General features: G+C 40.6%; 1 protein-coding gene across 1 annotated transcript in view; it reads left to right on the top strand.

Moving 5' to 3' along the window:
• PLPPR4 (phospholipid phosphatase related 4) overlaps nt 1-14,000 on the top strand; it is a 112,116-nt gene that overhangs the window by 36,906 nt on the left and 61,210 nt on the right. Inside the window, exon 2 of the mRNA XM_073571408.1 lies at nt 3,681-3,866. Within this exon, the coding sequence (XP_073427509.1) occupies nt 3,681-3,866 (186 nt within the window). The remainder of the gene's footprint in view (nt 1-3,680; nt 3,867-14,000) is intronic.

Raw genomic sequence — 14,000 nt, forward strand, 5'->3', positions numbered from 1 at the left:
CGCTGCTTTAGTTTAAAGGGAATATCCTGGTCTTTTTTTTTAAATAAAAAGTGCCTAAGCAGCAGCAGGCTCCTCTTGGCCTGCTGGCAATTCAGCTGCTTCCGCTAACATCTTTGCTTCCTCTTTGCTCTGTTAATAGGGTGTGACTGCCAGCATCATGCTGATTGACCCCCTAACTGCGGGTAGCTGACTGTCAATCAACAAGACGTCAGCAATCATGCCCCATCAACAGAGCAGAACGGAAGAAAAAGCTGCTCGGTTTATAGGGCATGACTGCCAACATCATGCCGATTTACCCCCTAATTGCAGAGAGACAACTGTCAATTAACAAGACATCAGCAGTCACAACTCATCAAGAGAGCAGGTAAGAAGAAAAGAGCTGCTCTGCTGACAGGGAGCAGCTGAATTGCCTACAGGAGCAGTTTGTGCCAGTGAAGACCAATGCTGAGCACAAAAGGCAGGTAGGTAGTAACTACCTGCCTGTTAGTGCTCAGGCCCATTTTTATTCAAAGGTCTGAATATCCCCATTAAAAGGAGCATGTCACAAAAAATATCAATGCGATCTGCAGGCACCATGTTATGGAGCAGGGGGAGCTTAGCAGACTGATATGTGATTTTGTAAGATTTAATATAACTTGTCATTTATGCCTTTATACCTATGCTCTTTTTGGGATTTTTGGTCCTTTGGGCGGTCCTATCAGTGACTGACAGCTGTATCTGTATACACACTTATACCAAAAAAGCTGTTAGTCACTGATAGGACCGCCCACTGCACCAAACTGGCCCAGAAAGAGCAGAGGATTAAATGATGAAAACACAGGATATATCTAGTGCTTTTTTCACAAAAGTATATAACAACATGCCCACCTTCCCCTGCTCTATAACATGGTGCCTGCACATTATACTGCATTTTCATGGTGACAGATTCCCTTAGCCCTATAACTTATGCACGTTGATGACCGGGGCTGTTGGCAACCCATCAGTATGTCATGATCTTATCTCCAGGGGGGCCGATGGGGTGATGAAGAGGTCCCTCTCCCTCTCTCTAAACATTTAGATGCTGACGTCAGCCTTGACCTCATTGCAGAGTTGAATCTTTTAAAAAATAATAATGGATTACCAAATAAAAAAGTAAAAAAGAAATAAATTCTTATAGTGTGATCTGTCATAAAAGACAAGGCAAATATTAATGTCAACTTTACATGACTTATTTCTGAGGATTAGGACATCATTTTTCTAGCAGAGTTTCAGGCTGTAGGGAAAATGAAAAGGAAAAAAAAGATATTTTCTTGACATTTTGTGCTCTGAGCAGCTGAGGTCACTTTTTAACCACATGTGGCATTACCTTGGGGATACAAGTAGCGTACTGACTGCAATTGGGTAACATTCATGTTTCTAGTGCTTTTCCATAGAATGTCAGTTTCACCCTAATTTTGTATAAAAAAATCTACTTGAATTATGTCAAATATTAGAAAAATCTAATAAAAAATGTCTTCTCTTTGGTTAATTAGTGACAAATATCTTTAGAGCTGGTTCTATCAAGGTTCTGTAATATTTAGACTTTTATACCATTTATAATGCTATTTATATAACATATAATAATAATTTTGGCTTTTTAGTTATTTATTTGCGCAAAGAATTTTGCAATTTTTGCTTTATAAATGCCAATACTTCCTTTGTTGTGGCTATTCACATTCAAAACTATACGTTATTGTTAAATTAAAATAACTTGTCTTTGTTAACGAGCTTTTAAACAGATACTAAAACAATAAATCAGATTCTATTCAACAAGAAGAATACTGGGCCAAACATTCTATGTATTACATGTAGGAAAGCAGACTAAAGGCCCCCATGCACATTAAAGTTGAACCTGACGATATCTAAAGGTTCGGGTGACAATCTATTGTCTATGGGGCCTCGTCTGTCCCCTGACATATGATGTCGGAAGACAGAAGGATCCGGTGTGTCAGATTTCAGACTGTCCATCCTTTTGTTCTTTTGGAGATAAGACATCTCTGTTGACAACTGACTCGAAGAGCACAGTGGAGGGCTCAGCCAGCTAAGCTCTCCTGTGTATGGAAGAGTCGGGGGAGATAGGAGTCAGCGGAACCATCGGCTGAACAATCGTCTGGCCTAAAGTTAACTACATTGTATAGGGGACAAAAGGCTTTATGTCTGAGTCTTGCTAGCTTATCAGAATACCTGAAGACTTCCTAAGATGTTCCGATCAACTTCTACACACACTCTGAGCGGTGCACTGGGGTGGACATAAATGGGTAAATCAATTGACTGCCACCATTTTGATTCCTATGAACATAAATCCACTAACAAACTTTCCTCCCCACAAACAACAGAGGATCTAAAAGGGGTTGTCTCATATTTATATTTTTAAGAGTGCACTATCCCTTTGCCTCCCAGCTCCCGGCTTGTCACAGATTCACACTTGAGGCCAGTGGCATGGCTAAACAACTGTCTCGAACTACCAGCTCTCTGAAGCTGCAAACCAAGGCACTTTGTCTTTGGCAGCATGGGAGTAATGTTGAGACACTGATCCAGTGATCCAGCCAGCTTCAGATCGGCTCTTGCAGGCTCTATAGCAAATAGCTTGCAAGTCTGCCTAGAAAACCAGTTAACTCTGAGGTGTTGGGTACTCTTGGCAATGAGACGTACATTATAGAAAATGTGAAATCTTCAGGATGAAGAGGATATTTAATAAGAGGTAAATTGCAAAGTTGCTTGTTTTTACAAATTTAATAATAAAACCCCTTGAAAGTAAAAAGCTTGAGGGAGCAATGAGGTGCGGTGGCATTTTCTGGGACACACATTTAGGGTATGTGCACACGCTGCGGATTCTGCTGCGGATCCGCAGCGGTTTTGGCTCTGCGGGTCCGCAACAGATTTTGCTGCATTGTACAGTACCTTTATTTTCTATGTAAAAAAAAAAACCGCTGTGCACATGCTTTGGATTTTTCCACGCGGTTTTGCTGCGGTTAACAATCCGCAGCATATCAATTCTTTTGTGCAGAACCGCTGCGATTTCACACCTCATCAATTATGAGGTGTAAAACCGCAGGCAAATCCGCAGATAAACCACTGGACTTTAGTCCTGTGGATTTATCTGCGGATTTTACTACAAAATCCGCAGATCCAAAAAACTCTGTGTGCACTTACCCTTTCAGCGTATTAACAAGTTTACCAGCGAGTAAATTTTACCCAAGTAGGATCCTATCCCACGTAAATCTTGTAGAAAACTTGGCACTCAAAGAAGATGTTTCGGCCATATAATGACCTTCATCATTCAGACAGATTGCAGTGTACATAAGGATACAAGCAATAACGAAACTCTGGATAACCAGCATGTGCTTGAGTGAACGCCACTCCCTGCCGCAGCACATGCTGCTTATCCAGATCCAAGCGCACACAAATTTGATATTGGTGACTGGTGATCCATTCTAAGGAAAGATGACTAATATCCTAAGCCAATCAACCCCTTTAAATGAGCAACAAATGCAAATTATGCAAGAATGTACAGGCCAGGACATATATAGATACATTTTTCAGACTCTATTTTGTTTCACATATACAGTATCATTTTTAAGGATGCATGTATATCTTCACGTACTTTGCTTACTGTTTATGGTACATGCATTGATTTTTTTTTCTATTTTTTTCTACTATAGCTGCCTATTCTGGCCTCATCAGTGGTGAGCCTCTACTTTCTGGAGTTGACAGATGTCTTCAAGCCAGTACATTCAGGGTTTAGCTGCTATGACAGAAGCCTTAGTATGCCCTATATTGAACCTACTCAAGAATCTATTCCGTTCCTTATGTTGCTCTGTTTGGCATTTGCAGGACCAGCGGCAACAGTAAGTATTATCATTTTGTCTTACCCACATCTCCTTAATGGAAAAAGGCTTTCTTACAAGTGATATCTACCCATTGAAGATTGAGGGCGGTTATGTATTCCACACTGAACAGTCCTAATAGAGCAAATTTTCCACCACTCATATTTGGGCATGTCACCCAACATTGAACCTTTATACTGCTAACAATTCGGCATAATCAATCACAGTGCACCACAAGAAGGCAACAAAATCCAACACTCATGATGATCTGCATGTGAGCGCTGGCAGACATAGAGAAAGGCCATGAAAAAAACAGGAAAATCCAGCAACCACAAAAGTCATAAAACATTGCATTTATTTGTATATTAAAACATGAAAAGAAAAAATTTTAAAAACATGATAACAGTCAACGTGTTTCGAGCTACACTAGCTTCTTAATCATGGCTAGTGTAGCTCGAAATGCTTCAACCGTTATCATATTTTTTACATTTTTCCTTTTCATGATTTAATCTACTAATAAATGTGATGTTTTATGACTTTTGCGGTTGCTGGATTTTCCCATTTTTTTTACAGTTCATTTACTCAGGATACCAGCCTGTAGTCTCTGTGAACCGCACCCCTATTCTAGAAATTTCTCAACCGGGTGAGCTGATGGTTGCTCCATAGAGAAAGGCCACTGCGCAAGAACAATATAAGGGCACTTTGCAGCCTAATAGCTCATCATAATGTACAATTCCATCTGCTTTGGAGGCAGAAGTGGTTCCCTTCTTCTCGGGTCCCTATGTGAAAGTACAGGTTGCACCAATGATATATCCGCCAATGCATATGAGTATTTATGAAATTGCATGGTACAAAAGAACCTTTGTGGCAGTAGTTGGACATAAGAATATAATTGTATTGTACAACCGCATGACATTGAAGATGCAATAGAAAGACAGTTGGAATATTTCTGCCACCACACTTAAAAAAATTCAGTAAGGCCGGTTTCACATTTGCGCTTTATAGCGCAGTGATGGCCTGCGCACGGCTGCTGCTAAGCCCCGCCCCCTGCTGGCTCCCTGCCCACCCCTTCCAGTCATCGCCGCCTACTAGCGCACATGGGGTGGGCAGGGAGCTGGCAGGGGGCGGGGCTTAGCTGCGCCGTGCGCTGCATGGAATAAACGCTAGTGTGAAACTAGCCTAACATCTTGAAATAAAAGAATATTTTTACAGCAGAAGAGCATCATCTCAAAAAGTAGCCGGCCTGACAAAGTTAAAGGGAATCTACCATCAGGTTTTTGTGTTATCTGAAAGCAGCATAATGTAGAGAAAAAGACCCTGATTCAAGCGAGGTGACTAAAAACTGATGTTAGTTTCTTTAACATATATATTAGAAACATCCCAATTAGGTCATAAAACATTCTGTACAAAAAGCCAAAGAACTTCTGTGCAAAGCCCTGTAATGAACAGAGCAGAGGTGTCCATACTTGGCTTCCTTTCTACTCATTGCCTATAGGACTGCCAAAGAAAACAATATGGGGCTCAGCTACTTCTACCAGTCCCATTGACAATGAATGGAATGGAGGCCAAGCAGGCACACCTCTGCTTTATTCAAGAAAATGCTGTGCAGAGCTTCACTTCTATGGTTGTTATCACTGATTGGGTGAATCAGGGAAATGCTGTAGATATAGAATATCTTGACTTCAGCAAAGCATTTGACAAAGTATCTCACACAATCCTTATTGAAAAAATGACTAAGTATGGAATGGACAAGGCAGCTGTTAGGTGGATTCATAACTGGCTTAGTGATCGGACCCAAAGAGTGATCGTAAATGGCTGCACATCCTGTTGGAAGAATGTCTCAAGTGGGATACCACAGGGCTTTGTCCTGGGCCCTGTAATGTTCAACATCTTTATCAAGGACTTAGATGAAGGAATTGAGGGTAAACTGATTAAATTTGCTGATGACACAAAGCTAGGAGGGATAGCTAATACTTGAGAAGAGAGAGAGGATTCAAAAAGATATAAATAAACTGCAGCAATGGGCAGCAACTAACAGAATGGTTTTTAACAGGGAAAAATGCAAAGTACTACATCTGGGCAATTAAAATTTAAAAATGAAAAAAGCATATACAGAATGGGAGGAATAGGGCTAATCAACAGCTCATGTGAAAAAGACTTGGGTATACTAATAGATCACAGACTGAATATGAGTCAACAGTGTGATGCAGCAGCAAAAAGGCAAATGCAATTCTAGGATGTATTAACAGAAGCATACAGTCTAGATCACGTGAAGTCATTATTGCCCTCTACTCCTCTTTGGTCAGACCTCATCTGGAATACTGTGTCCAGTTTTGGGCACCACATTTTAAAAAAGACATCAACAAACTGGAGCAAGTTCAGAAAAGAGCGACCAGAATGGTGATCGGTCTGCAAACCCTGTCTTATGAGGAAAGGTTGCAGGATTTGGGATTGTTTAGCTTGCAAAAGAGAAGACTGAGAGGAGACTTAATAGCCGTCTACAAATATCTAAAGGGCTGTCACATTGTAGAAGGATAATTTTTATTCTCATTTGCACAATGAAAGACTAGAAGCAATGTGATGAAACTGAATGGGAGGAGACATAGATTAGATATTAGAAAAAACTTTTTGACAATTAGAGTGATCAATGAGTGGAACAGGCTGCCATCTGAGGTGGTGAGTTCTCCTTCAATAGAAGTCTTCAAACAGAGGCTGGACAGACATCTGTCTGGGATGATTTCGCGAATCCTGCTTTGAGCAGGGGGTTGGACCAGATGGCCCAGGAGGTGCCTTCCAACTCTACGATTCTTTGATTCTATGATTCTATGATCAAGGGGAGTTATGTTGGCATTACTTTGAGCTAACAAAAAGCAGTATTTGGGTATGGGCCTTGTGTCAGTCCTTGGAAGATATAGTTTGCTGTGATTCTGTCCATTTTCCCAATCAGAGTGCTTCCCTCCGATAAGCTCTGAGCAATTTCCAGGACCAGGTTTAGAAATTCTCTTTCATTATTTTTTTTATTTAATGTAATTGTATATATCGTATTGTATGTTCCCATTGTATGTTCCCATTTTGTATCATCTAGTATATTTTTTTCATAAACACTGCCTATCTTTCTGGATTAAATGTATAAAATGTAATAGCTGTGTTCCTCTTGTTCTGTAAACTAGACCCCTGAAACCATACACTACCTGTACCAGGTGTCCAATCGGTCTGTATAAATAATGGTGGCAGCTAGTAGTGGTTCCATTTTGTGTTATTGCGGAGCTAGCAGTGAATATATGGTACATGTATTTCTATATATATATACCACGCATTGAAATCGGAGGTGTATATACCATAAGCTCACTAACAGTTCCCCAATAACTAGCTTCATAGTAGAAGCAGCCATGGTCTCGTCTATCACTTGTCATTCAGGTGCGTAATTGTTCTGATGATTGGAAGTAGCAGAATTGCATTCCTTTCACAAGTGGTAACAGTGGTGGGTTCTGCATGACCTTCGTCCCCGGCTGTATATCCTTGACATATTGGTGGTAGTGGCGGGATCAGCAGGATCCCCCAGCTGAGTTTATTTTACACAGTACGTGGATGAGATTTTGTAATGCTGACTTTAAGTTTTCAGCGGAAAATTTGAAGCTTAATGGTTATGTGGCGGCCATAGATATTTCTGGTAATGTGGTCAATTAGAAACATGTGTAAAGATGCCTATTGCTATAATTATGAAGTGTGATCAATTATTATAAATAATCTCTAAAGCGGAACATGTTTAAAGAGTTTTCTTATTACATAAATGATTGCATTGCATATCCACAGGATAGGTGATAAAGGTATTATTTGTCTGACCGCTGGGACCTTCACCGACCCTGACCAGTGTTTCCAAAGCAGTCTATCCCCTAATTGAAGCAGCTCCCTTCGCTTCTCTGGTACTGATGCAGAATAATTGAAATGGGTGGTGAGTGGTGACTGAGCATGTGCACTACTGCTCTATTAACACAGGGGACTTCGGGACCCCTGTTCTTTGAATTGGTCGGGTCCAATCATCGAGACCCCCAGGGATTATGCATTTATTCAATTGTATAGGCGATTCACTTATTTTGTGGAAAACCTCCATTAATAAATATACAGCGCTGGTTTTCAATAGAATATCGTTCTCATAGTTACAGTCACATCATTTACTTGACAATTACCTATATTTGAAATTATTGTCAATTGACTGAAAACAGAAAATCCGATTTTTCATACTATTTAATGTCTATGCTAAAGATAAGAAAAGAGAATATTGCTTGCCAGCAATCCAATGTGGGAAAGTACTAGCTAGAAAACAATTTGTAGCAGCCATCACAATTTATGAAAGGGTAAATGATAAACAAGAGGTCAATGGACAAATAATGTGCTGACAGCCGTCTGACACACCGAGCGCCTCACCTACTGATTTCCTCATTGATTTCATGATTTTAGCATCTCTGTCTAATCCAGTGAAATCTCATTTGCCATACAGTCGATTGAGCTGAAATATACCTGGGTGAGACAGTTCAGGTGGAAACATCTTTAATTTATCCAATTGGTGTACATCTCCCGTTGAACCTTTTCCTTTATTTTTGGCATTTCATCAATTTCCCAGCAAATGCTTTTCTAGCCAAGCGTTGCTTTTCCTTCTGAAAGCTGACAGCAGATTAACCACATAGCCCGTGTACTGTAAAACCTCAGTAACAAACTAATAGACTTAACACATGGCCACTTCTGGTGATGAACACAGAACGTTGGATAATCTCATGAGATACGTGGTAAATAAGGAACCTGCCATCTTCCATGTCTGAATCTACAAGACATAATATCAATAATACCATTCCTTCTCTTGCAGAAAATGTTGCACGTTGTTTTCTGATGGAATTTAATGATCTTGTTGATATGTGAGGATCTCTCACCTGTGAATAGAATAAAATCAATGAAGCCCACTGGTTTGTGTAGGACAACATACAGTGCATAAGCCTGGATATTCATTACTTGAACCACTTTACATGATCCTGTTTGTTCAAGGATACAATATATTCTCTTTATTAAGATACTATAAAACAGCATTATGTCAATGGGGTGTCTCAAACCATGAAACTGCACAACCTCCCTAGTTTTATATAGACCTACCTAGTGCCACCAAATCAGCTTTGACCTCATGGTCTCCGCAAGATATATGCAGGTCTCCAGTGGTATCTAGCACCAAGACTTTAACAGCAGATCCTTTAAGTCCTTCAAGTTGTGAAATGGGGCTTTAAGTACATTATACAGACTCTTGATTTGATTGAGATCAGTGGAATTTAGAGTTAAAGTTTAAGAATGAGAGGATCTGCCGAAATTCAAATTCAGCAGAATAACTCAAGTGAAGCTCGGAAATATGATTTTCATTTAATTTTTGATTGATGAGAATCAAATGTGCATTACTATGCTCTGAAGTCTCTCCAGACCCCAGAGCATAATAAACAAATGTAAAATAAAATTTAAAAAATTGCACTCGGCCGGCCCTCACATGTGCCGCCGCACAACTTTTCTGCAGTGATCTTCTTCTGGTGCTGAGAGGTGTCTTTCTCCAGCATCTGGCATTTTTTGGCTCTGCCCACACAACAAATACAATGACATTGTGCGAGGCCTAATAGGCTGATTATTCCATGCGATACTGTGATGTCTCATGTCAGAACATCACAATGTACATCATTAGTTTGCTATGGCATTGCGATGTTATGAAGACGTGGGGCCTATTTATCGTAGAAGATGCAAAGAGCCAAAGAAAGACAATGTTCTGGACAAAAGAGGCCAAACCAAACTGAAGAAGATCACCAGAGTGGGGCTGCACAGCAGAGCAACTAAAAGCCTGGTAAGTATATATTTTTTTAATTATTAATTTTTTTTAACCCTTTCTCAGCCCTACATAATGCAGCAAAATGGTGGTCACCATTTTGTGAGATTCAGACAAATTGATTAAACTAGTAATAATAATACTGTAATAAATTTTATTTCTTTAGCACCGACATATTCCGCAGCACTTTACATTTCAGAGGGGAATTGTACAGATGATAGACATTACAGCATTACAATGATCACATAGATCATAACAGAGGAATGAGGGCCCTGCTCGCAAGCTTACAATCAATGAGGAAAAAAGGTGGGTGGTAACAATTGCCCTGGTTGTTTGGATCAGCCATAATGTTAAAGGGAATCTGTCACCCTTTTTTGAGATATCATATAATGATATCATTCAATTGTGTGTAACAGAAGGATTCTCTTAGTACTTTTGCTTCCCCCTGACCCCGCACCTTTCATGCATAAATAGCTTTTTTATATCGGTTCAGATGTATGTAAACTGCCACGGTCCGGTCCGATGGGCGGGGCTTATTCACCTGCTCCCCCCTCCCTGTCTTGCTCTACACAAGAAGAAATGCATAGAGCAAGACAGGGATGGGGAACAGTTGATTAAACCCCACCCAACGGACCAGACAGCGGCAGTTTACATACATCTGAACCGATATAAACAAGGTATTTATGCATGAAAGGTGCGGGGTCAGGGGAAAGCAAAAGTACTAAGAGAATCCTTATGTGACACACAATTGAATGATATCATAATGTGATATCTCAAAAAAGGGGTGACAGATTCCCTTTAAGTGTGTAACAGTTGTAACAGTACAGACACAGAGGGCTGATAGATGCATAAAGCATGTGGGGAACCTGGTTATGGTAAAACTTTTGGCTGTGCCACACAGGGATAGTTAGGTTAATGTGTTGAGGCGGTAGGCCAATCTGAATAAATGCGTTTTCAGGGCACGCTTAAAATTGTAGGGATTGGGGACTAATCGTATTGACCAGGGAAGTGCATTCCAAAGAATTGACGCAGCACGTGTAAAGTCTTGGAGACGGGAGTGGGAGGTTCTGATTATTGAGGATGCTAACCTCAGGTCATCAGCAGAACGGAGGACACGGGTAGAGTGGTAGACTGAAACAAGGGAGGAATATAGGGTGTTGCTGAGCCATGGAGTGCTTTGTCGGTGAGGGTAATAAGTTTGTACTAGATTCTGGAGTGAATGGGTATCCAGTGTAAGGACTGGCACAAGGTAGAGGCATCGGTGTAACGATTGGCGAGGAATATGATCCTGGCTGCAGCATTCAAGACAGATTGGAGGGGGGAAAGTTTGGTAAGAGGGAGACCGATTAGAAGAGAGTTACAATAGTCCAGACGAGAATGAATAAGAGAAACAGTAACAGTTTTTGAGGAGTCAAAGGTAAGAAAAGGTCGAATTCTAGGAATGTTTATGAGATGCAGATAACAAGAGCGAGCCAGTGATTAGATGTTGGGGTTCATAGGAAAGCTTGGAGTCAAGTATGACCCCAAGACCGTGGGCATGTTGCTGGGGAGTAATAGTGGAACCACACACAGTACTAGTTGTCAACTACAAGGACAACACCTTCTCAATCCCAATATTTGTCCAAGTAAAATGATAACACTTATTCTCACCCAAGGTACCATTCCAGGGGTGTTGACACTGGCTCTCCTGGGGCTCTCATGACATTGTTATTTCACGCAATCCTTGAGGCCAATCAACACTGCCTTCAATCTTTTCTTCAGACAAATAAAGTAACCCAAGGGAAGTGTGAGAGCAGCCACAGCTCCCTCACTTTCTCCAGATGTTAATTACATCCATGGGAGATGAAAGAAGCCACCACTGAATTCCCACAAGGATAGCATGACATAACAATGTCACGTGAGCCCCGGGAGGGTGGGCACTGACCCAACTGAAATGGCAACAGCTCCGAAAGTGTTTAATTATAACTGTTACTATATTACTTGGGTGGGAAACATAGAAATTAAGAAGAGGTTGTCCAAGTAATCAGGACTCCTTCAAAGAAGAAGTGACGTTAGGGTATTCTATAACTTGAAACATTGCTTACTACCTAATTACAATAGAAATAAATCACTAGCAGTGTTATACCATATCTGGATGTCAAAGACTGAATAAAACCACATGAGAAACCCAATTATCTGTATTCCTGCTCGTTTCCTTCTCTGGCTCAAGATCATTAATATGAAGACGAATAGTTTTCTATTGTATGACATCCACATTGCAGACCATTTTTTGTATCTGTGCAAGTATCTGCAAAATACCGGAGAAAATATGGGTGAAAGTAGACCCGAAAATGCAATCTAAAAAAATACAATGAAGTAGCATAGAGCATAAAGCAAAAAATTCAGCGAAAAAACAGACAAATCACATTTAGGTGCGTATGTAGTATTTTTTGGCACAATTCTTAGTAAAATGAAGCCTTTGATTTCTTTAATAATGCTTTGTAATTAGTCCAAAAAAATGAATCACATAGTGTTATGTAAGGGATGAAAACCTTTTCCACAAAAATGATCCTGACTACAGATAATAACACCCCAGTAGTAGTTTAATCATCCCCACCTGCACACTAGAGTAATGTACAACATGAATTGCCCCACGAGTCTACAATATAGACCTGTAGACACTCCATGAATATTATGGAAGTACATGGAAGCGTATCTGAGAAATGCAGCTGCCTTACACCATCTCTCTCCACACAGTGGAAAAGCTCGGACCCATAGAAACAAGGACACAATATTCTAGTTTTATCTGACACAGATGCTGAATGCAGCCTGACAAAGAATTTATTGTTTAGAAGGCAGCCCTCATTATTTTTGTGCCATGGTTACAGGGAGCTGAAGGACACAACGTACAATGGAGGTGTGCATAACATGTCAAACCATAATTACAGTATTTTTTTTTAGTCAGTTGTGCCATCAAAATACCCGAGAACAAACATCCAATGGCTCAGTAAGTAATAATAAAGCCTGCACTTCACTGCTGTGTAATGAGCTCTATTTCACTATCCTAAGACCCAGGAACTTCAATAAATGTAGCAATAATCATTTATCAGCCCTGTGGGCAAATGGAGACAGCGAAGTGGCTAAGGAAAGTCAGGAACAGAATATACTACTCCATTTTTTAAGGCGTTTCTGTGGATTTATATAAAACAGGACAATACATAGTATGTACTAATATATACAGTGGGTAAGGAAAGTATTCAGACCCCTTTACATTTTTACACTTTGTTTCATTGCAGCCATTTGGTAAATTCTAAAAAGTTCATTTTTTTTCTCATTAATGTACACTCTGGATCCCATCTTGACTGAAAAAAAGCAGAAATGTAGAAATTTTTGAAAATTTATTAAAAAGGAAAAACTGAAATATCACATGGTCATAAGTATTCAGACCCTTTGCTCAGTATTGAGAAGCACCCTTTTGAGCTAGTACAGCCATCAGTCTTCTTGGGAATGATGCAACAAGTTTTTCACACCTGAATTTGGGGATCCTCTGCCATTCTTCCTTGCAGATCCTCTCCAGTTCCATCAGGTTGGATGGTGATCGTTGGTGGACAGCCATTTTCAGGTCTCTCCAGAGATGCTCAATTGGGTTTAGGTCAGGGCTCTGGATGGGACAGACAACAAAGGTAACAGAGTTGTTCTGAAACCACTCCTTTGTTATTTTAGCTGTGTGTTTAGGGTCATTGTCTTGTTGGAAGGTGAACCTTTGGCCAAGTCTGAGGCCCAGAGCACTCAGGAAGAGGTTTTCATCCAGAATATCTCTGTACTTGGCCACATTCATGTTTCCTTCAATTGCAACCAGTCATCCTGTCCCTGCAGCTGAAAAACAGACCCATAGCATGATGCTGCCACCACCATGTTTCACTGTTGAGTTTGTATTGGGCAGGTGATGAGCAGTGCCTGGTTTTCTCCACACATACCACTTAGAATTATCACCAAAAAGTTCTATCTTCTCATCAGACCGGAGAATCTTATTTCTCATAGTCTGGGAGTCCTTCATGTGTTTTTTTAGCAAACTCTATTCGGGCTTTCATATGTCTGGCACTGAGGAGAGGCTTTCGTCAGGCCCCTCTGCTATAAAGGACCAACTGGTGGAGGGCTGCAGTGATAGTTGACTTTGTGGAACTTTCTCTCATCTCCCTACTGCATCTGTGGAGCTCAGCCACAGTGATCTTGGGGTTCTTCTTTACCTCTCTCACCAAGGCTCTTCTCCCACGATTGCTCAGTTTGGCTGGACGGCCAGGTCTAGGAAGACTTCTGGTGGTCCCAAT

Source organism: Dendrobates tinctorius, unplaced genomic scaffold, assembly GCF_039654945.1.
Source record: "Dendrobates tinctorius isolate UK_male_01 unplaced genomic scaffold, ASM3965494v1 ptg000029l, whole genome shotgun sequence".
NCBI classification, from domain to species: domain Eukaryota; kingdom Metazoa; phylum Chordata; class Amphibia; order Anura; family Dendrobatidae; genus Dendrobates; species Dendrobates tinctorius.